Genomic DNA, 25069 nt, shown 5'->3' with positions numbered 1-25069 from the left:
ATAGTCACAGCTGTCAAAGAACTTATTGCATTCTCTATATAGCCATCGTACATATTAATCTACAGAACAAAAGTGCCTCCATCTAAAATTATCTGTACCATAAGATGTTGGAGCTTGAAGCTCTGCAGCATGATCTAACTCTAAGGTAGAGAGGAGAAGCTTAGTGCCCGCAACTGACAAATACTTAAATAAAGATTTCACAGTAGCAAGTGTTCTATTCTGCATCCCATATACAGCATATGCAGTTATTAAAATGAAAACTCACCAACACACATCCTGTAAGTCCTTCCAGAAGATCTAAGAGTTTTCGCCCATCTCGGAGGTCGGCAAACAGATCCTTGATTGGTGGCTTTCCGCCCTGCAGCAGAAACAAAGTTCAGAAAATTCCCATTTTTAATAAACGTGCTGCAGAATTGCTCTTTGAAAGATTCTTCTCAACTTGCATTCATCAGTGTCCAGGTCCCAGCTGCATCTCAGGAAACATGCAAGTTCGCTTACACGATTTCCATTGGTGAAACTAGATTTTTAAACAACTGAAAACCTTTTCTTAATGCTTAACAATAAGTAACGTTCTTAATAAAACTGAACAAAGAACTTGTCTCACCTCCAATTATTTAGACATTATATTCCCAGCATCCTGTAAAATATTATTATGGAAACAGACTTACAAGTGCAGCAGGCATAAGGAGCCATGATAACTGAGCAAGGCCCCTTTGCCACTGTTGACCTTAGTCATTTCTAGGATGAAAACTCACTTTTCAGTGCAGGACTCTGATTCGGCAAATTCTTGTTAGCATATAGTTAATGATTTGCACTAAGACATTAAAAATTAATCCTAGTTTATTTCAACTCAGCCACCTAATTGACAGAAGCAAAATAGAGCTAGGTTTAGCAATCATTCTAGAATCTGATGGCATTTCCCCAACAGCTCAAGAAATTAAAAACTAAAAATGCTGGAAAAACTCAGCAGGTCTGACAGCATTTGTGGAGAGAAAGACAGAGTTAATGTTTCAAGTCCATATGACTCTTCTTCTGAACTCTGAAGAAGTGTCATACGGACTCGAAACGTTAACGCTGTCTTTCTCTCCACAAATGCTGTCAGACCTGCTGAGTTTTTCCAGCATTTTTTGTTTTTGCTTCAGATTTCCAGCATCCGCAGTATTTTGCCTTGAGCTCAAGAAATTCTCTCGTTTAGCGTCCAATTTGTGCTGAGTTAGTTGATCACAAATGAGCTAGCAGATCAAGCCTAACTTCATTGACCCAGTTTGTGGTACCTGCCCTAATTTTCCCCCACTGCCTGGTATCCAATTTCACTTCTCAGTTTGGACCATTTTACTACAGTGAAGATGTACATAAATACAACTGGTTGCCCTCATCAAATAAAACAACAAGGGCATTGGATATTACGTTAAATACATTGTATTCACATCTTCCCAGTTTTCACTGACCATATCCAGCAGAGATTTGAAATTAAGCACATGGGCTACTCAGTTTGGGACAAAGCCAAAACAGACCTATACAGTGCGAAGTTTAGTTCCTGCACTTTGCCAAGTTAGTGAATCGTACATGCAGCAACAGTCCAATACCAAAAGCATCCTCGTGGGGAGTGGGCGGTGGGTGCAGGAAAAAGAGGGCAAAATCCAGGTTGCTCATTTTTGAGGTATAACTCAGATGACAACAGCAGTGAGGTTAGCTGTACCACCCCACGACAGAATAGTAATCCAGAACTGACAAACTAGAGGCACACACAGAGAATGGCCACTTGGGCAAGAGGACAGCTGACCTCTGTGGGACCACGCCTCACTCTTCTAAGAACGAAGGATGTAAAAAAGAAATGCGCCAATCAGTAAGCAAATAATTTCAGTAAATAAAGATCACTAAAAGCTGTTTAAAAAAAAATCCATGGGAAAAGTTTCTGCATTGCACTCTCTAGTGCTCTCCAAATTTGTTTTTTTTGAAACATTTTGTGCCTAATACTTTATAGTGAACAGCTTGCATGTTTGCACAAAGAAAATAATTATTTTTAAAAAAGAGAGGAATTACACACGGAAATGTTAGCAAACACTGAACTATGTTAGGGCAGATGGCTTACCTTCAGTGTTCATGCTTCAAGCATTCTGAATATGTGGCTGCCTCCTGAACACACTGTGCTACCTCTAGTTCTGCCCAAGTTTCTGAACTTCGTGTGTGTGTGTGTATATATAGAACATTACATGTGCTAAGTGCACCACTGCACTGCCCTACATGATTGTGTTGCTCACAATCAAATTGGCTGCACTTTTAATCTGTGCTGTTTGTGATTAAACAACTACTCAAGACTGTAGACTCATTAAATTGAGCTCTCTTCAGAGGACGCAATTAAATTTAAGCAGACACTGATACAATTCAGAAAAGTCCACAAAATACCAATTTCTCCATTTTTGGAAAGGACCTGCATGCAGCACCAGCCTGTGGAAGGTAACAAGGAGAATGCCTACAACCCTTGACGGAAATTCCAAAATCTGATCTGCATGTACAATCTGCCATGCCATATTGCAGCACTTGGATTATGTTGTGAGATTGTTTTACCCAAGTGCTAATTATTTACTGATGTCATACTTTTAAAATGTGTTTTCATGTATAAAATTGATTACCAGCATCGCTCTCCATCATTCTGTGGATCATCCAGTCAAGCAAAATGGAGTGTGGGGGAACATTAATAAAACCTTCCACAACTATGCTTTCCAAGGTCTGAGCCTATCAATCTTCTTATTTACAGAGTAACAGTACCAAAGGCCGCCATGTTCACCCTGGACACCACCAACTTCAGGATTGAAATCCTGCTATGATTGTCTCTTTCCAAAGTACAGATTATATGTGGCCCCTTCCATCTGTCATTTTGTGCTGATATTCCTTACTCTTGTTTTCTCCTGTTTGAATTTCATGGGCCCAGAGGTTTAGGAAGTGCTTTATTTTTTAATATCATTGCCACATTAGTGGACAACACTAAATCTTAAAGGAAAATAAGTTATTGCATTTCTATAGCATCTTTCACATCCTCAGGGCATTTCCAAGTGCTTCACGGCCAGAGTTATATCCAAAGTGCAGCCACGGTTCCAATGTAGGAAGGTGCCACAATCAATTTGCACAGAACACCCAGTTTTGGCTGAGGAGGAATGCCAGACAGACAATGGAGAACTCCCAGTTTTGCTTTGTCAGAGGATCTTTTACATCGCAAACAGGCAGATGGGGCCTCAGATTAGCATCTCAATTGAAAGATCACAACATGGACAATGCAGCAGTCATACGGACTTGAAACGTTAACTGTGTTCCTCTCAGCAGGTGCTGCCAGACCTGCTGAGTTTTTCCAGGCATTTTTATTTTTGTTATGGACAATGCAGCACTCCCTTCAGTACTGCAATGAAGCATCAAGGTAGATCACATGCTTAACTCCTGGCATGGGACTTTGACCCACAACCTTCCAACTCCAAACAATTAACATCTCCAGCCTGAGATGTGTAAATTGATTTGAGCATTATATAGGAGCCAATTGAGTCCATACTGCACATCTACACAGCGACAGTAAATAACTTGTAAACAAGTCAGTTACTTGCTAAATGTCTCAATCAATGTAATATGTAGGTTCTGATGTGCACTAATGTCCTTTAGGGAAGGAAATCTGCTGTCCTTTCCCGGTCTGGCCTACATGTGGCTCCAGACCCACAGCAATGTGGTTGACTTTTAAATGCCCTCTGAACAAGGATAATTAGGGATGGGCAATAAATGCTGGCCTGGCCAGTGACACCCACATCCCATTAACAATTTAAAAATATTGATGTGCTGGAGATTCAGTTACAAAGATGATATAAGACCATAAGATGTAGGAGCAGAAGTAGGCCATTCGGCCCATCAAGTCTGCTCCGCCATTCTATGATATCATGGCTGATCTTTTAAATGAGAGCCCCCTTTCTCTGAATTATGGCCTCTGGTCCTAGACACTCCCACAAGAGGAAACAACCTCTCAGCATCTAACCTGTCAAGCCCCCTAAGAATCTTATATGTTTCAATAAGATCGCCTCTCATTCTTCTAAACTCCAATGAGAACAGGCCCAAGCCACTCAACCTCTCCTCATAAGAAAATCCCTCCATACCTGGGATCAACCTAGTGAACCTTCTCTGGACTGCCTCCAATGCCAGTATATCTTTCCTTAGATAAGGGGACTAAAACTGTTCACAGTATTCTAGGTGTGATCTAACTAGTGCCTCGTATAGTTTTAGCAAAACTTCCCTATTTTTATACTTCATTCCCTTTTGAAATAAAGGCCAACATTCCCTTTTCCTTCCCTATTACCTGTTGAACTTGTATGTTAGCTTTTCGGGATTCATGCACAAGGATGCCCAAATCCCTCTGTGCTGCAGCTTTCTGCAATCTTTCTCCATTTAAATAATATTCCGCTCCTCTATTCTTCCTGCCGAAGTGCATAATCTCACACTTGCCCACATTATATTCCATCTGCCACATTTTTGCCCACTCGCTTAACCTGTCTATATCCCTCTGTAGACTGTGTCATCCTCACCACTTGCCTTCCCACCTATTTTTGTGTCATCTGCAAACTTGGCGATAGTACATTCATTTCCTTCATCCAAGTCATTGATATATAATGTAAATAATTGTGGCCCCAGCACTGATTCCTGTGGCACTCCACTAGTTACAGGTTGCCATCCTGAAAATGTCCCCGTATCCCAACTCTCTGTCTTCTATTAGTTAGCCAGTCCTCTATCCATGCTAATATACCACCCCCAACACCATGGGCTCTTATCTTATTAAGTAGCCTTATGTGTGGTACCTTATCGAACATCTTTTGGAAATCCAAATATATTACATCTACTGGTTCCCCTTTATCTATCCTACTTGTAACCTCCTCAAATAATTCTAATAATTTTGTCAGGCGTGATTTCCTCTTCATGAAGCCATGCTGACTCTGCTTGATTAGATTATGCATTTCTAAATGCTCTGCTATTACATCCTTTATAATAGACTCCAACATTTTCCCAACGACAGACGTTAAACTAACTGGCCTATTTAACAGTTTTTGTCTCCCTCCCTTTTTGAATAAGGGTGTTACATTGGCTGTTCTCCAATCCTCTGGGACTTTTCCAGAATCTAAGGATTCTTGAAAGGTTACTACAGTACATCAACCATCTCTGCAGTTATTTCCTTTAATATTCTAGGATGCAACCCATTAGGTCCAGGGGGCTTATTGGCCTTTAGCCCCATTAGTTTCCCTAGTACTTTTTCTCTAGTGATAGTTATTATATTTATTTCCTCTTCTCCCCCCCCCCACTTTTGCCCCATAATAATTTGGTATTTTTGGTATGCTATTAGTGTCTTCTACTGAGGCAAAGTATTTATTCAACTCCTCTGCCATTTCCTGGTTCCCCATTATTATTTCCCCAGTCTCATTCTCTAAGGGGCCTATACTGACTTTGGCCTCCCTCTCTTCCTTTTTACATATTTAAAGAAGCTCTTACTGTCTGCTTTAAAATTACTTGCTAGTTTATCCTCAATGTTATTTCGAAAAAAAACTCCAAACACCTCAAAAGCAAAAAAAAAGAGAAATAAACAGAGTACTTTCACATGGGAATAGATGAGAAATATTTTTGGGAGATGTGCTCCACAATGAACTATATCCAGTTCTATTCTTGGGAAACTTAGTTTTTCTCAAGAAAAAAAAAACTCTAATTCCCTAAAATTTGTTTCCTCCCAACCCCAGCCCCCTCAGCCCACCCAGACTTTTGGCCTGTTAAGTGGTTTTCACATGCATGCCCTGTTTTATTAACTATCCTAGTCCCTTCCCCGACTGGAGTTAATTTTTTTGAGTCTCTGGCACACCTTAGCCTTCCAATACCTATTCCCCATCTAATATACAACTTGCTCAACTGAAGTGCAAAAGTCACATAATAGCAACCTGGTGCAAATCAGGTTGTATTTCTCTCTCCTCTTTCCCCCACCATGCATCGGTACAACAATCTTTACTGAAGGTATCAAGGGTTAATCTTATCTGACTGAAGCAGCACCAGCACAAGTTGCGCAGAATCACTATCACAGTAGAGACACAATTCTGAAGCTTTACTTTAAATTTCGCAAGTTTCCAAAATTTCAGATATCTAAAAGTTACCAAAGGAGGAGAGATTAGGTCTATTTCAGCCTCACTGAGCCACACTGTACCTAAAGTACAGAACACATCAATTTGCAGCTTGCCAGATCCCTTACTAAGACTGCACAGGAAGTGGGTACGTCATGGAAAAATTTATTTGAGGGGAAAGAAAAAGTGCCAATTCCCAGCACATGATGACTCTCTTGGAGACAACTGTACTGAAAGATGGAACTATGTAAACAAATATGGGATTCTGCTTCCAGAAACAACAGACAGTAGGTCATATTGTGCATTTCCAACTTCAGTATGAGAGACCAATCTACAGAGTAGTGTTCCAGTAACATCATCAGAATTCAAACATTGTAAAGTATATCAACCCCACACAGTAAACCAAGCCACTTATGAAATAAACATCAACATTTCTATCCAGTTCATTCATGCAGTTTTGCAGACTACACGATAATCCTGCATATTCTCATGTTGCCTCAACACCAGGAAGTAGAGGTGCTCTCAACAACAATGTTCAAGTTTCACACTGCATCTCAATATTACCTTTGCAAAGCGTGCATTGATCCATTTTGTGAAGGTTTTCTTTTGCACACCATCATGTTCATCTGAAAGGAAAACAGAATGCAATAAGTTTGCAGTCATGGAAACTAGATCACAAAGTCATGGGAACTAACACTTACAGTCAGCAGATAATTCACTGCTACAATGCTGGGTTTCACACTTTCAGAAGCAATCCATCATTTTTTTTTCTTTCCCAGTTTCATCGCCTTCTTCTCTTCACATACTCCACATCCCATGAGTAAATTAAAACACACCACTGATTTTGCAGGACGTAGGCATCACTGGTGAGGCCAGCATTTTTATTGCCCATCCTTAACTGCCCTTGAAAAGGTGGTGGTAAGTTCATTCTTGAACCACTGCAGTCCATGTGGTGGACTGTCCACCGACAGTGCTGTTCCCAGATCTTGACCCAATGACAGTGAAGGAACGGCAATATAGTTCCAAGTCAAAGGTATGTGGGTTGGAGGGGAACTTGCAGGTGGTAGTGTTCCCATGCATCTGCTGGACAGTGCCAAGCTTCTTGAGGGTCATTGGAACTGCACCCAACCAGGCAAGTGGGGTGTATTCCATCACACTCCTGCCTTATGCCTTGCAGATGGTGGACAGACTTGGAGGGGTTAAGGAGTAAGTTACTCACTACAGAATTCCCAGCTTCTGACCTGCTCTTAAAACCACAGTTTTTATATGGTACAGTTCAGTTCCTGGTCAATGGAATGATGGTAGTGGGGAATTCAGCTACGGTAATGCTATTGAATGTCAAGCGACAATGGTTAGATTCTCTCTTTTTGGAGATGGTCATTGCCTGGCACTTATGTGGTGCGAATGTTGCTTGTCACTTATCAGCCCAGCCTGAATGCTGTTCAGATCTTGCTGTATTTGGGCACTGACTGCTTCAGTATCTGAGTCGTCACGAATGGTGTTGAATTCTGCAATCGTCAGCAAACATTCCCTTTTCTGACCTTATGATGGAAGGAAAGTCATTGATCAAGCAGCTTATGATGGTTAGGTCTAGGACACTACCCTGAGGAACTCCTGCAGTGATGTCCTGGGATTGAGATGATTTATCTCCAACAACCACAACTATCTTCCTTTGTGCTAGGTATGACTCCAATCAGTGGAGAGATTTCCCTCTGATTCCAGTTTTGCTTGGGCTCCTTGGCGGAACCCAGTCTAAGCGTCAATGAGCAGGTTGTTTCTAAGTGCCACTTGATAACACTGTCAATGACCCCTTCTGTCACTTTGCTGATGATAGAGAGTACACTGATGGGGTGGTAATCGGCCGGGTTGGATTTGTCCTGCTTTTTTTGGACTGGACATACCTGAGCAGTTTTCTTCATTGTCAAGTAGATGCCAGTGTTCTAGCTGTATTGGAACAGCTTGGCTAGGGGCGTGGCAAGTTCTGGAGCACAAGTCTTCAGAACTATTGCCGGAATATTGTCAGGGCCCATAGCCTTTGCAGTATCCAGTGCCTTCAGCCATTTCTTGACATCACGTGGAGCGAATCAAATTGGCTGAAGACTGGCATCTGTGATGCTGGGGACCTCGGGAGGATTCTGAGATGGATCATTTACTCAGAACTTCTGCTGAAGATTGTTGCAAGTGCTTCAGCCTTATCTTTTGCACCGATGTGCTGGGCTTCCCCGTCATTGAGAATGTGGTTATCTGTGGAGCCTCCTCCTCCAGTGAATTGTTTAATTGTCCACCACCATTCACGACTAGATGTGGCCAGACTGCAGAGCTTGGATCTGATTTGTTGGTTGTGGGGTCGCTTAGCTCTGTCTATCGCATGCTGCTTTCGCTGTTTGACACACAAGTAGTCCTATGTTGTAGCTTCACCAGGCTGATGCCTCATTTTTAGGTATGCTTGGTGCTGCTCCTGGCATGCCTTCCTGCACTCTTCTTTGAACCTAGGTTGATTCTTGCAGCTTGAAGTCAATGAAGTCCCCACCCAGAGTACATTCAGTGCCCTAAACACTGTGTTTCCTCCAAGTGGTGCTGAACATGGAGTGCTGATCCGTCAGCTATGGAGGGATGGTGCGTGGTAATCAGCAGGAGGTTTCCTTGCCCAAGTCCAACCTGATGCCACGAGACTTCATGGGGTCCAGAGTCAATGTTGAGAACTCCCAGGGCAACACCCCTCCTAACTGTATATCACTGTGCTGCCACCTCTGGTGATGGTGGTGTCTGGTACATTGTAAGGTGTGATTCTGTGAATATGACTATGTCAGCCTATTGCTTGACTAGTCTGTGGGACAGCTCTCCCAATTTTAGCATAGTTAGTAAGGATGACTTTGCAGGGTCAACAGGGCTGGGTTTGCTGCCATCATTTCCGGTGCCTAGGTCAATATTGCCTGGTCCATCCTGTTTCATTCCTTTTTTGAGACTTCGCAGAGGTTTGATATAACTAAGAGGTTTGCTAGGCCACTTCAGAGGGCATTTAAGAGTCAACCACATTGGTGTGGGTCTGGAGTCACTGGTCAGCCAGACCAGGTAAAGACAGCATTTCCTTCCCTAAAGGACATTAGTGAACCAGATGGGTTTTTACGACAATCGACGATGGTTTCGCCGGCACTACTACTGTGACTAGCTTATTAATTCCAGAATTATTAACTGAATTTAAATTCAAACCGTGTTCTCAGAGCATTAGCCTGGGCCTCTGGATTACTAATCCGGTGACATTCCCACTATGCCACCACCTCCTCATTTAGGGTACTAACGTACTATTCTTGGGGCTAACTCTACTTTACTATCTCTGAAAAATGTTATTGCTGCTCTGCAATGATCAGCAGGAGTCTATTAGTATCATGGACGCTATCAAAACTGTGATGGCGATGTCCGTAAGCAAATTTCCCAATAAGAGACATTGGGTAACAATGGACTGAAGCTGCTGAGAATATGAGAATAAGAACATAAGAAAAAGGTGCAAGAGTAGGCCATATGGTCAACTGAGCCTACTCCAGCATTCAATAAGATCATGGCTGAACCACATCTGCCTGGGTGATAAACTCTCTGCAGGGCTAACTGTGTTGATCCTTAAAAATCAGTAAAGCCTAGTGGCGCAAGTAAATCTTCTGGGGAACTCTGCCTGCACAAGAGAGGAATTGTATAAAAGTTGAATATTTTGCACACATTGGACAGCCTGGAAGTCAAATCCCACATCACCAAGTTAAGGACTCCAGTATTGCACCCTCTACTCCTCATCCCCGTCCCCTGGCACCTTCCCATGCAATCGCAGAATGTGCAACACCTGCCCCTTTAACTCCTCCCTCCCAACAATCCAAGGCCCCAAACACTCCATTCAGGTGAAGCAGCGCTACACTTGCACCTCCTTCAATTTGGTCTATTGTATTCACAGCTCCCAATGCAATCTCCTCTACGTTGGGGAGACTAATCACAGACTGGTGACCGCTTTGCGGAACACCTTCGCTAAGTCTGCAAACATGACTCAGACCGTCTTGCTGTTTTCCATTTCAATTCACCATCTTTCTCTCATGCCCATACATTCATCTTTGTCCTGCTGCAATGTTCCAGCGCAGCTCAACACAAACTGGAGGAACAGCACCTCATTTTCCAATTATATACTTTGTAGCCTTCCGGACTTAACATTGAGTTCAACAACTTCAGACCATGAACTCTCTCCTCCATCTTAATCCCTTCTTTAAGCCAATTATTTTTTTTTTCATCCTTTGCCCCCAACACCACCGCCCCCAAAAAGGGCCATTTGTCACTTGTTTTTATGTTTTTCTTTCACAGAGCGCTGCACCTTGTTCAGCTATTAACACATTCTGCTCTATTACCTTTATGCCACTATCAGCACCTACTTTAGTCTTTAACATTACCAATATTACTTCCTTTATCCTGTGTCCATGCCACCTTCATCAAATTTCTCCTCAGCTCCTACGTATCCCTGACCTTCTATTTTGCTCCACCATCACTATTAAACAGTATAAAATCCATCTCATTTCTACTTGACTAACTCTGAAGAAGAGTCATATGGACTCAAAACGTTAACTCTGTTTCTCTCTCCACAGATATGGCCAAACCTGCTGAGTTTTTCCAGCATTTTCTGTTTTTACTGCGCATTACATAGCTGCCTGTCATTGGTATTCAGAAACCATCAACAACAACTCATATTTATATAACACCTTTAATGCAGTAAAATATCCCAAAGCACTGCACAGAGTATAACCAAATAAAATCGACCATTAAGAGGAGCTGTTACTTCATGTGCCATTGGTTACAGGTGTGTGGATTTTATGCCAGTGGCAGTACAGACCTGGTTTAAGTCTCACAACCTGCTCTTGGAAAAATCAATGTTCATCCAAACATCATCAATGACCGTCCTTCCATCATAAGGTCGGAAATGGGGATGTTCGTTGATGATTGCACAATGTTCGCCATTTGCGGCTCCTTAGATACTGAAGCAGACATGTCCATGCAGCAAGACCTGGACAACTGGAGTCAATGGGAATCAGAGGGAAAACTCTCCACTGTTTGGAGTCATACCTAGCACAAAGGATGATGATTGTGGTTGTTGGAGGTCAGTCATCTCAGTCCCATGACATCACTGCAGGAATTCCTCAGGGTAGTGTCCTAGGCTGAGCCACCTTCAGCTCCTTCATCAATGACCCTTCCAACGTCATAAGGCCAGAAGTGGGGATGTTTACTGATGATTGTGCAATGATCAGCCCCATTTGCAACTCCTCAGATACTGAAGCAGTCAGTGCCCATATGCAGCAAGATCTGGACAACATTCAGGTTTGAGCTAATAAGTGGTAAGTAACATTCACACCACACAAGTGTCAGACAATGACCATCAACAAGAGAGAATCCAATCATCACCCCTTAATTTTCAATGGCATTACCATCACTGAATCCCCCACTATCAACATCCTGGGGGTTACCATTGACTAGAAACTGAACTAGACTAGCCATATAAATACAGTGGCTACAAGAGCAGGTCAGAGGCTGGGAATTCTGTGGCGAGTAACTCACCTCCTGACTCCCCAAAATCTGTCTACCATCTACAAAGCACAAGTCAAGGGTGTGATGGAATACTCCCCACTTGCCTGGATGAGTGCAGCTCCTACAACAACTGAAGAAGCTGGGCACTGTCCAGGACAAAGCAGTCCACTTGATTGACACCACATCCACAAACATTCACTCCCTCCACCACCGAAGCACAGTGGCAGCAGTGTGTACCATCGACAAGATGCACTGCAGGAATTCACCAAGGCTCCTTAGACAGCACCTTCCAAACCCACGACCACTACCATCTAGAAGGACAAGGGCAGCAGATAGATGGGAACACCACCACCTGGAAGTTCTCCTCCAAGTCACTCACCATCCTGACTTGGAAATATATCACCGTTCCTTCACTGTCACTGGGTCAAAATCCTGGAACTCCCTTCCTAACAGCACTGTGGGTGCACCAAGGCAGCACACTACCACCTTCTCAAGGGCAACTAGGGATGGGCAATAAACGCTGGCCCAGCCAGCGAAGCCCACATCCTGTGAATGAATTTTTTTTTTTAAATCACATCCTACACACTAAAGTAGCTGCCACATTGCTTCAAACTAATCAGCAGCAGACACATACAAAAACAGGACAGCAATGCTTTGCTCTTTTTCTCCAATGACCTGATACACTTCTAGCTGTCAGCTTCTAATTTGCCATAGAACAGATCCCAGAGCAGGATGATCCATTAATAATGAAAGGTTAATTTTAAAAGCAGTTTTAGAACTTTCTACCACTGGTTCAACGTGTAAATTATTTGCTAATATGCAATTTCCTAGCGGCAGTTAATGGGCGCAAAAAAACTCATTAACTCACTAATGTGACCAGAATCCTCCATCCAAACATCAGCAAAAAAAAACTGGCAACACAACTTTGTCAGTTCATAGGTCAGATGGCAAACTCCACTGTAATAATGAAAATCCATTTCAAGGATTCTTGCAGAGAGTTCACCAATAAGGGGTAGGGAATTTGATTTTCAATCACTACGGACTGAAATGATGGTCCGAAAGTTTGGAAATTCAGTGGCACATCTTCTAGAAGATAGAAATGTAATTTGCTGTTGCAAAAAACAGTTGTGATGTGGATCTGGGAAACATCAGTATCAGAAGGTTCAGCTCAGCTCATCACTCAGACTGGCTGCACTGACACATTCTAGAGGAGTGATTTTTCACAAGTTAAAAGTGCAAAGAATGAATGAAAGAGAAAGACTTGCATTTATCAGCATCCTTCATGAACTCAGGTCTTCCCAACGTGCTCTCCAAATAAAAACTTTTTAAAGTGTAGTTATTATTTCTCACGTGACGGTGCAGACTCGATGGGCCGAAGGGTCTCTTCTGCACTGTGTGATTCTGTGATTATTGTAATATAGAAAGACCTAGCACATTCTAAGCTTAAGTCACTACAAGCAGACTGGATCAGGACCAACATCTTAAGCACTTGATCCAGACCACAAATTTATCAATGTGTATTTCACTCTCCAGTCTCTGCTCTACTCCTCAGCTTGATCTGGCTTTCTTTCAAGCCCACCTAGAATATGTCAGCTCTTCTCTCCTTCCATCTTCTCTCCCGTCATCCTGCTTCTACCTCCAACACTTGAAATACTTCAAGAACCCCATAACTCCCCAATCCCATTTCCAGTTAGCATCTCATGCTCCTCTCCACAACCTCACATCAAGCCATGGAAGTGTGGTCTTGCTTCACCTGTTCTTGCTTTAATCCCACTGCCTCAGCTGAGACACCAAAGATGACTCAGGTACTGCTGCCTTCCTACCTCACTCAGTCCAAACCACCACCAGCCTTGCTCCCCAGTGCATCACATTTGCTGAACTCCAGGGGTGAGGTGAGAGTGACTGCCTTTAATATCAAGGCAGCATTTGACCAAGTGTGGCATCATGGAGCCCTAGCACAACTGGAGTCAATGGGAATCAGAGGGAAAGCTCTCCATTGTTTGGAGTCATACCTAGCACAAAGGATGATGATTGTGGTTGTTGGTCAGTCATCTCAGTCCCATGACATCACTGCAGGAATTCCTCAGGGTAGTGTCCTAGGCTGAGCCACCTTCAGCTCCTTCATCAATGACCCTTCCAACATCATAAGGCCAGAAGTGGGGGTGTTCGCTGATGATTGTGCAATGATCAGCCCCATTTGCAACTCCTCAGATACTGAAGCAGTCAGTGCCCATATGCAGCAAGATCTGGACAACATTCAAGCTTGAGCTAATAAGTGGTAAGTAACATTCACACCACACAAGTAGCAGGCAATGGCCAATTCCAACAAGAGAGAATCCAGCCATCACCCCACAGGACCTAATGGCATTGCCATCGCTGAATCCCCCACTATCAACATCCTGGGGTTACCATTGACCAGAAACTGAACTGGACTAGCCATATAAATGCAGTGGATTTTGACCCAACGACAGTGAAGGAACGGCGATATATTTCCAAGTCAGGATGATGAGTGGCTTATGGAAAGGTTGGGGTTGGGGGGGTAGCTCTATTAATTAAGGATGACATTCGTACATCAGAGAATGATGGCCTTAATTCTAAAGATCAAGATGTATTATCAGTTTGGGTAAAAATAAGCAGGAAAGGGAGGAAGTCACTTGTGGGAGTAGCTTTTTGGCCCCCTAACAGTAACTACACTGTGTGACAGGGTATGCAGAAAGAAATAATGGGGGCTTGTGAGAAAGGTACAGTGGTAATCATGGGTGACTTAACTACATATAGATTGGGCAAATCAGATTGACAAAGGTAGTGTGGAAAATGAGCTTATACAGTGTTTTCGGGATAGTTTTTTAGAGCAGCAGGTTCAAGGGCCAACCAGAGAGTAGGCTATTCTAGATCTAATAAAGCACACTGAGTCAGAATTAATGACCTCATAGTAAAGGCACCCCCAGGTAGCAGTGATCATAACATGACTGGATTTCGAATACAACGAGAGAGAGAAGAGTGGGTCCAAGACTAATGTTTTAAACTTAAATAAGGGCAATTATGAGGATATGAAGACAGAGCTGGCTAAAATGGACTGGAAAATTAGGTTAAGGAATAGGTTAGTAGAGATGTACTGGCAGACATTTAAGGAGATATTTCATAACACTAAGCAAAGATACATTCTAATGAAAATGAAAATCTCTAGGGGTAGGACACGCATCCGTGACGAATGTCACGGAAGTATAATAATTCTCATAATATTATTGTGATTTATTGTAAAAGTAGGCTAGTAGTTTGTTCTGGATTGTGTGTGTGTGTGTGTGTGATTTAATTGAATTGGAGACAGCTGGTCTGGAGGCTTTGACTCATTAAAAGAAGCTAGGTTTGAAATGCTAAATACGTAAAAATGGCTAAAGTTTTAGAAGGTGAAGTGAGGAGAATTTGCCTTTTTAGATAAATCAGGGTAGTTTGAATTTCAAAGAGATGGTAGGATGTTACACCTAGCCAGGGAAGCTAGGCCAAGCAGTGTGTTTATTTTTCCCAAAGATTACTGATAATATTAACACCATGCAATGAATTACATTATGAGAAAAGTAAAGTTCCAAAGTCATATGGAAACAATGGAATTTGCATTAAAAGGGAGAAACATGTATAAAGGAGAAAAACCACTTTGAATTCTACTGTCCAGGGTATTGTGGTGACTTGCCAACCTTGTAGACCTATGTATGTGCTTGAAAATTTTTTTTTTTTTTTTTTTTGTTAATAAATATTTAATTTAGTTTTCTAAAAAAAATCCCTGAAGTCTGGGTGGACTTATTACTATTGAATTCAGGGCACACATCTAGAAATAAATACAAATTGCAAAACCATTGTGATAGCGGGATCAAGTTTCCCTCGTGGATTCAATCCACCTGGCACACGTCATCTGCCATGTCATAACACTAACTAAGGAAGTTAAAGATAGTATCAAATCAAAAGAAAAAGCATACAATTCCACAAAATTGGTGGCAGGTCAAAAGATTGGACAGAATATGAAAAACAGTAAAGAATAACTAAAAAAATAATGAGGGGGGAGAAATTAAGATCACAAGAGAAAGCTAGCTAGAAATATAAAAACAGATAGTAAGAGTTATACAGATATTTAAAAAAGGAAAAGTAGTAGTAAAGTGAGCATTCGTTCTCTAGAGCGTGTGTTCTGGGAATTAATAACAGAAATTAAGGAAATGGGGTATGAATTAAACAGATATTTTTTCACTGTAGAGAAAACAAATAATGTCCCAGAAATAATTGCTAATCAAGAGATGAAAGATGGGAAAAACTTAAAACAATTCCAATCACCAGGGAAAGGGTAGAGAAAATTATGGTGTCTAAAAGCTGACAAGCCCCCACGTTCTGATGGATTTCATTCGAGGGTCTTAAAAGAAGTGGTTGCTGAGGTGGTAAGTGCATTGGTTTTAATTTTTCAAAATTTCCTAGATTCTGGAATGGTTCCATCAGATTGGAAAATAGCCAATGTAGCTCCTCTTTTCAAGAAAGGAAGGAGGGAGACACGGATTAGGAAACTACAGGCCAGTTAGTTAACATCTGCCTGGAATCTATTATTAAGGAGGTTATAGCAGGACATTTAAAAAATCTCAACGCAATCAGGGTAGAGTCGACATGGTTTTCTGAAAGGGAAATAGTGTTTCACTAATTTGTTTTGTGTTTGTTGAGGAAGTAACAAACAACGTAGTTAAAGGGGAACATGTAGATGTGGGCCAGGATTTTTAGGATAGCGGGATTTGTTTTTTTGCCATCCAAAAAGATGACAGGGAACACATCCCCACCAATACTGCCTGCCCCACAGCCATTTAATGCTCCAAAGAGCATTAATTGGCTGGAGGTGGGACTTCTGCCCCTCACTCAGGAGGAATTCCTGCCTCACAGAGCTGCCAGTCATTGATTGGCCTGCAGCTGTCTAGTCTCCACAATGCCAGAAGCTGCAGTGGACAGGACTCCAGAGACTAAGTCCTGAGTGTGCAGGACCAGGTAAGTTTTGGGGGTCTTCGGGCCAAGGCTTGGTGGGGGGGTGGGGGATGGACAGAGGGGTTCTGGGTTGTTGGTGGAGAGGCCAGTGGTTGGGGACGGGGGGGTGAAAGAGGAGGGACCTGCAGTGACTGGACCTTATTTGGTGTGGGGGAGGGGGCAGAGCCTGACGTAGAATGGGGTTATTGATGGAGACCCTACCCACCTCACACCTTCTAAGTCCAAGGCCTGAACCTGGTTTATTTTTGGCCTTCCCCAGTAACCCAAAACTCCTCCCACCAGCCTGAAAATTGGGCTGGACAGGAAACAGTCCCCCCCCCTCCACTTCAACAGGAAGAATAGTGAAGCAGCATATTATTTAAATTGAGAGAGACTGCAGAGCTCAATGGTAGAGAGAGATCTGGGTGTCCTGATACATGAATCACAAAAAGTTAGTATGCAGGTACAGCAAGTGATTAGGAAGGCGAATGGAACATAAAAGTAGGGATGTTTTGCTACAGTTGTACATGGCATTGGTGAGCCCAAAACTCGATTTGGTCTCCTTATTTATTAAAGGACATAACTGCATTAGAAACAGTTCAGGGAAGGTTCACTCGACTGATTCCTGCGATATGGCAAAGTGGTGAGTGGAGGTTAATCTTATGTGGAAAGGTTGAACAGGTTGGTCCTGTATCCATTGGAGTTTAGAAGAATGGAAACTGAGCTGATTGAAGTATATAAAATCCTGAGAAGAACTTGACAGGGTGGATGCTGAAAGGATCTTTCCTGTTGTGGGAGAGACTAAAACTAGGGAACACCGTTTAAAAATAAGGGGTCTCCCGTTTAACACGGAGTTGAGGAGAACTTTTTTCTGAGGGTCAAAAGTCTGTGGAACACTTTTCCCCAGAGAGCGGTGGAGGCAGGGTCATTGAATATTTTTAAGGCATAGTTTGATAAGATCCTTGACTAACAAGGGAGTCAAAGGTTATCAGGTGTGGGCGGAATGCGGAGTTGAGGCCACAATCAGATTAGCCATGATCTTATTGGATGGTGGAGCAGGGTCGAGGGGCTAAAGGGCCTACTCCTGCTCCTAATTCATATGTTCCATCTGTAACTCACTGGCGCTTCTTCAACAGCACCTTCCAAGCCCGTGACCTCTACTGCCTAGAAGATTAAGGACAGCAGGTGCAGGGGAACACCACGCAAGTTCCCCTCCAAATCTCCGACCATCCTGACTTGGAAATACATTACCTGCCGGGACAAAATCCAGGAACTCCCTACCTAACAGCACTGTGGGTGCACCTACGCTACACAACTGCAACCGTTCTAGGTGACAATTCACTGCTACCTTCTCATGGCAATTAGAAATAGGCAATAAATACTCGTATGCTGACATCTGATGAACAAATAAAAAACTAAGATGATCATACCAGGCCTTCCCTCCTCTCTTAATTCTTTCTCACCCATGCATCTTAGAGCACCTCCCAGCTGTAGACCTATTATCCCATTCATTACCTGCTCCAGCAGGTGGGTTGCATTTTGCTGTATTCTCTAAACTTTAAAGCTACAATGTCAATCAGTCAAGTTGCATGTGCAAAAGGCACTTAGGAGAGAATCAGAGAAAGGAAAAATAAGCAAATAGTGAGAGACATAGCGACAATAACAAAGATTGAAGGAAAAAAGTAGAAACTATGACAATAAGCAGTGCTTAGAAAATTAAGCACAAGAGATTATTACAGCCAGAGAGAAATTCTGTTGTCTATGTGCATTGTCACAGGGATTCAACTGGTCAACCTAGCATTTCTAGTCATTAGGTGAAGTCAGCTTTCAACACAACAAAGTAGAGCTCCAAAGTAAAGCTCCAAAGTAAATTACAATGGCTACAAGCAGTCTAATATGCAGGACAGCCACTAGAGTTAAGACACAAGTATTAAACACTGGGAAATAAAATTCTGGTGGAAGTTTATCCCTGTATTACGAAGGGAGACTAGTTTTAAATTTATGAATGTATTGTGATATTTAATAATAAACAATGGGTTTCAGTGAAAGGGGACACATTTACATTTTAACTATTAGATATCACTACCATCATGTGGAGTGGAGGTTACAATCAAGTCAGTCATGATCTTACTGAATTGCGGAGCAGGGTCAGGGGCCGAGTGGCCTTCTCCTGCTCCTAATTCGTATGTTATCACCTAGTATTTGCTCTGAATTTAGACATTTCAACAGCTTTAGTAGAAGTTAAACCTTGCTAGCATGACCAAGTGCTCTGCTTAATTAGAACTGTCAAGAAGGTCGACTGTTGTAGCCTAGGGTTTTCTACCCTGTCACCTGCTGTGCAGGAATTTGGGAACAAAGGGAAGAATTAGCTGGAGGCTTTTCAGGGAAAGGAGCAGAGGCATAAAGGATGAGAGATTTAATAAATTCAAGAATGTCCACAAGCATGTTTCAAAGCTCCAGACCGTTCTCTAACATAAATATGCCTCATACCAGCAAGATACTAATACACCATGTCAAGCTCAACAGTTCCAAATGATAGATGTAGTAAAATGCCAGTCTGTGGAAGAACAGCACCGTTCCACATCTGACCACCCAGCACCGGCCCTATCTCAGCTCACCCACTGCTGAAGCCTTCATCATTTTCTTTGTTCACTCTAGTCTTGACTATTCCAATGCATTCTTGGCCAGACTCCCAGTTCTACCCTCCGAAGATTTTAGGTCATTCAAAACTCAGTAGCCCATTTCCTAACTCGCACTAAATCCAGTTCACATTGGCACCCCTGTGCTCACTGACCTACAATGGCTCCTGGTTAAGCAATGTCTCAATTTTAAACTTCTCATTCTTGTTTTCAAATCCTTCCATGGTCTCATCCTTCCCCGCCTCTGCTATCTCCTCTAGCCCTACATTCCTCTGAAGTATCTGTGCTCCTGTAATTCTTACCTTCTGAGCATCCCCAATTTTAATTGATCCAACATTTGTGGTCATGCCTTCAGCAGCCAAGATCCCCCACTAAACCTCTTCACCTCATTTTCCTCCTTTGAGACACTCCTTAAAACACACCTCTTTGACCAAGCTTTTGGTCACCTCTAGATATATCTAAACATATTAGCGTGGATTGAAGGTCGGCTAGCTAACGGGAAACAGAGGGTAGCCATAAAGGGGCCTTTTTCTAGTTGGCAGGATGTAACAAGTGGGGTGCTACAGGCATCAGTGTTGGGACCTCAACTGTTTATAATTTATATAAATGACTTGAACGAACGCACCAAAGATATGGTTGCTAAATTTGCTGACAACAAAGATAGGTATGAACGTAAGTTGTGAAGAGGGCATAATGAGGCTACAAAGGGACATGGATAGGTTAAGTGGAAGGCAATGGAAGCAGAGTCTTTGAATATTTTTAAGGCAGAGCTAGATAGATTCCTGATAAACTAGCGGGTGAATGGTTATTGGGGGTAGGCAGGAATGTGGAGCACAGCTTACGCTCAGATCAGTCATGATGTTATTGAATGGCAGAACAGGCTCGAGGGGAAAATCAAGTTTAAAAATAAGGGTCTCCTATTTAAGATGGAAATTAGGAGGAATTTCTTCTGAATGTTAGACTTTGGAAATCTCTTCCACAGAGATCAGTGGAGACTGGGTCAGTGAATAACTTGAGGCTCAGTTAGAGAGATTGCTGATCAACAAGGAAGTCGAGGGTTATGGGGTGAGGGGCGGCAGGCAGGAAAGTGGAGTTACGGCCACAATTAGATCAGCTATGATCTTATTGAATGGCAAAGCAGGCTCGATGGGCTAAATGGCCCACTTCTCCTATTTCTTATGATCTTAACTTAGTTTACTGAGCCAAGAATTTCTTAGTGGAGGTGTAATTAATTAAAACAAAAAGATTGATCTGGCCATTCCATAGTACTACTGATCCTCACAATCTAAATTTTTCATTGGCTGCAAAATCAGCCTTTATATTAATTCAGATTTGTCTATTAGCTACACAATGTTCTGTGTTAAATTTAAAAGTACATCATACAATTTGCAAAGTCTAGATGCTGTGGTCTATACACTGTGCAAATTAACTCGACATTTCTATATCATATATAGGATGTCATATCAACCACCCTAAGCAATCTTACACCATTGTAGAAATTTGCAGTTGATGAAACACTTGTTATTAAGAATTGCAGCATTGACAGTGTTCTTTTGTGCATTGGGTGGATGCAGGGATTCCATGTACCTTAGTACAGTTCCTGCATATGGTGAGACTATTCTTTCTCACAACACAACTTGCTAATCACGGAAACAGCTGGTGAATAAGGCTAATATTCCTTCCTGTGAAGTTGCTGTTGGATGGTTACTCAGATTTTAAATTCTATGCAGTGTAGGATTGAGATTTCTGTAGTTGAGCATCAAATTAATATTTTGCAAACTGGTTTATTTTCTTGAACGAAGGCATTTGAATTTCCTAGGCTTGTTGCAAACTTATGATAGCAAACCCAGCAACAACACCACCATCGCCCCCACCTTGAACATGATAAAACCACCTAAGGCCATGCATACATACATATGAATTAGGAGCAGGAGTATGCTACTCAGCCCCTCGAGCCTGCTTTGCCATTCAATAGGATCATGGCTGATCCGATTGTAACCTCCACTCCACATTCCTGCCTACCCCCAATAACCTTTCACCCCCTTGTTAATCAAGAATCTATCTAGCTCTGCCTTAAAAATATTCAAAGACTCTGCTTCCACTGCCATTTGAGGAAGAGAGTTCCAAAGACTCACCCCCCTCAGAGAAAAAAATCCTCATCTCTTGTTTTAAATAAGTGACTCCTTATTTTTAAGCTGTGACTCCTAGTTCCAGATTCTTCCACAAGATCATAGCTACTGTCAGGGGCCCTATAAACCATTCACACCAGTGATCTCTTTCCTTTGCTATTTTTTTTACCTCCATCCAAACTGATTCTGATCCTGATCCTCCAAAACAAGATCATTTCTCACTGCTGATCTCATCCTTTATAAACAGAGCCATCCCACTTCCTTTTCCTTTCTTCTTGTCCTTCCAAAATGTCAAATACCCTTGAATATTCAGCTCCCAACCCTGGTCACTTTGCAAATGTGTCCTTGTAATGACTATCAATACATACACATTTATTTCTATTTGTACTGTCTATCGTGTCACAAATGTGGAGTGCATACAGATAAAGATCCTTTAATGATGTCTCTTCACCATTGTTCCCTGATCTGACCTTATTTGCTGGTGCACTCTTATGATTATATGGTCTGTTTCTCCCTGTCACACACTGTTTATCATTACCTGCATCACTAACCTGAACTATTGCCTCACCCTCTCTTTCACATTCCAGATTTCCCCTCATGTGAATCCTCCCTCCCATTATTTAGTTACATATGAACAAGGAACAGGAATAGGCCATTCAGCAGCTCGAGCCTGCTCCGCCATTTAATAAGATCATGGTTGATCTGATAGTAACCTGAAATCTGCATCCCACCTACCCCCGATAACCTATCACCCTCCCTTGCTTACCAAGAATCTATCCACCTCTGCCTTAAAAATATTCAAAGACTCTGCTTCCACCACCTTTTCAGGAAGAGAGTCTCAAAGACTCATGACCCTCAGAGAAAAAAATTCTCCTCCTCTCTGTTTTAAATGGGCCACCCTTTATTTTTCAAGTGACCCCTAGTTCGAGATTCTTCCACAAGAGGAAACATCCTCTCCACATCCACCCCTCAGGATCTTATATGTTTCAATCAACATACTCATCTAAACTCCAGCGGATACAAACCTAGTCTGTCCAACCTTTCCTCATAAGACAACCCCCCCCTTTCCAGATATCAGTCTGGTAAACCTTCTCTGAACTGCTTCCAACAAATTTACATCCTGCTTTAAATAAGGTGACCAATACTGTACACAGTACTCCAAATATGGTCTCACTAGTGCCCTGTACAACTGAAGCATAACCTCCCTACTTTTGTATTCAATTCCCCTCGCAATAAGTGATAACATTCTATTAACTTTCCTAATTACTTGCTGTTTAAAGCCCTCTCTACAGCCCTAGCTATAGAATTCGCCAGTACACTCATCCCAGCCTGGTTCAGGTGAAGGCTGTCCCAACAGTACAGCTCCCTCTTTCTCCAATACTGGTACCAGTACCCCATGAATCAAAGCCCACATCTCCCATTTTGGACCTGTCTCATTAACTAGATTGTCTTACATCTTTAAATGTAAGTAAATATTTGTATGGTTAACAAAACTATGGTTGCCCTTATAGTTAAAAATAAATTGCAAAAACATAGAAAATAGGAGCAGTGGGTCATTCGGTCCTTTGAGCCTGCTCAGCCTTCAATATTATCATGGTTGATCCTCTAGCTCAATGTCATACTCCCGCTCTCTTCCCATACCCCTTGGCACCTTTAGAGTCTAGAAATCTATTTCCTTCTTAAATATATTCAGTGACTTGGCCTCCACAGCCTGCTGTGGTACAGAATTCCACAGGTTCACCACTCTGAGTGAAGGGGTTTCTCCTCATCTCAGTCCTAAATGACCTACTCCGTATCCTGACACTGTGACCCCTTATTCTAGACCCCCAGCCAGAGGAAACATCATTCCTGCATCCAGTCTGTCCAGCCCTGTCAGAATTTTATATGTTTCAATGAGATCCCCTCTCATTCTTCTAAACTCCAGTGAATACAGGCCTTATCAAACCAATCTCACATCATACAACAAACAATAGGTAGGAAGCATTAGGTATGGCAGATAAAGTACTATTTCAACATACTTCTCTGGAGATGTTTTTGCCAAAGCTACTACAGAGCAGAATAGATGTATTTGGAGCTGAGTGGTAGCCTTCAGTCAAGCATACCTCAAGAACAACCGAAGGAAGGTGATACAGTTAATGCTGTCAGCAAGTGGTAGCGAACTGGAACTCGCTGTCTACGAGGGTGGCAGAAGCAGAGACAATCAATGATTTCAAAAGGAAATTGGATTGGCACTTGAGGGAAATAAACTTGCAAGGCTATGGGGATAGAATGGGGCAATGGGACTGACTGGATTACTCTGTAGTCTCAGCATGGACTCAATGGTTCAAATAGTCTCCTTCTGTGCTGTTATGACTCTGTTCAGTTAATAGGATATATAATATTTAGGACTTCACAGAGAGGTCTTATGATGTATTTGGCTACTGATCTAATGTGCTTTCTAATTTCTGCAATTAGTCCCATACAAGAATAGATGGCGAGAGAAACTCAGAGGGTGTTTCATTTATTGTTTATTGAGATGGTGTCATTGAGGTAAGCAGCAGGCTAATCTACATAAGATGTACTCAATAAATACTAGGTATTCCTGCTGCTACTAGAATGCAACTGTTGAAATCATTAATAAAAGTCTCAGAATGCTGCCCCTAGTTAGGTCTCATCACCATTGCTTAGCCTATAGCTTCTGTTGCTGCAGCCTAGAGTTAATATTTTAAAACTACTCGGAGAAAATCTTTAGCCAGAGCTTTTTTTTAAGTAAGCAAAGAAACACCCAAGGACGGGGATGCAAACAGCAAGTTTTAAAGCAAAAGGAGACTCTTCATGACAAGGAAAACTTCTCATTATGAAGTAAAAATATTTCACTTTATTACACCCTTGAACATGCCCATCTGAACAATCTCTTTATGAGAAAATAACACATTATTATGGCAAACATACTGAACCCGCTAGCAACAATCTGTAGTAGTCTAAGCAGCAGCAACAGTCACAGCATTAATGCAGCAAATTTGTGACTGTCACTGGTTTTAATGGTGGCAGATGTACAATAATTAACTGGTCAAATGTTTTAGTAAGGGAACTAACTGGCAGAGCAACACAGAGGTCGCAGAAAAGATTCATGGATACAAAATTTCAAATTAATGAAAGAAAAAGGGAAAAGGAAAGAGAGATGGAAGGACGAGGACACAAAGATCATGTTCATTTTAGGTAAAATTGTGTTTTGGATGTTTAGTCCTTTATGGTATTGAAAGTGATGAATCACTTCATGTTTCTTTAACTTTTTGCACCAATGTTCATGTTAGCAACACAGAGCATGAGCTGAAAAACAAAAATCGATCAGTCTAGTGACTGAGGAGCTTGTCTGAACTGCCAAAAGCCTAAGGGTTAAATCCAAGGAAAATAATTTACTGGTGTGTTTCTGTTTAGGAGAGCAGCCATAACTCATAAGCTGTAGGCCAGTAGGAAAGGTGCTGTACAAACAAACCTTTCTCCACTCTCACAGACAAGCCTCTCCTCCCACAATATTCATACAGCCACAGGGACTGAAAGAAATTTTGAGCCCATCTGATAAGGAAGACTGCATAAGGAAGGCACCAGTACTCAGCACACTGCACAACAAATGTGCAGTGCCTCCCATGAGCACTTTTCCATT

At 42.1% G+C, this 25069-nt stretch overlaps 1 protein-coding gene across 7 annotated transcripts in view; it reads right to left on the bottom strand.

The window, feature by feature from the left end:
* utrn (utrophin) overlaps positions 1 to 25069 on the bottom strand; it is a 630893-nt gene that overhangs the window by 536115 nt on the left and 69709 nt on the right. For all 7 annotated transcript variants that reach the window (XM_078556557.1, XM_078556553.1, XM_078556558.1 and 4 more), the window contains 2 exons: positions 6690 to 6751; positions 266 to 358 (listed from right to left, as the gene is read on the bottom strand). In XM_078556557.1, the coding sequence (XP_078412683.1) occupies positions 266 to 358; positions 6690 to 6751 (155 nt within the window). The remainder of the gene's footprint in view (positions 1 to 265; positions 359 to 6689; positions 6752 to 25069) is intronic.

Source organism: Cetorhinus maximus, chromosome 14, assembly GCF_964194155.1.
Source record: "Cetorhinus maximus chromosome 14, sCetMax3.hap1.1, whole genome shotgun sequence".
Classification (NCBI taxonomy): Eukaryota; Metazoa; Chordata; class Chondrichthyes; order Lamniformes; family Cetorhinidae; genus Cetorhinus; species Cetorhinus maximus.
Note: the sequence above shows the minus strand (reverse complement) of the source record. Positions and strands in the feature narration are given on the sequence as shown.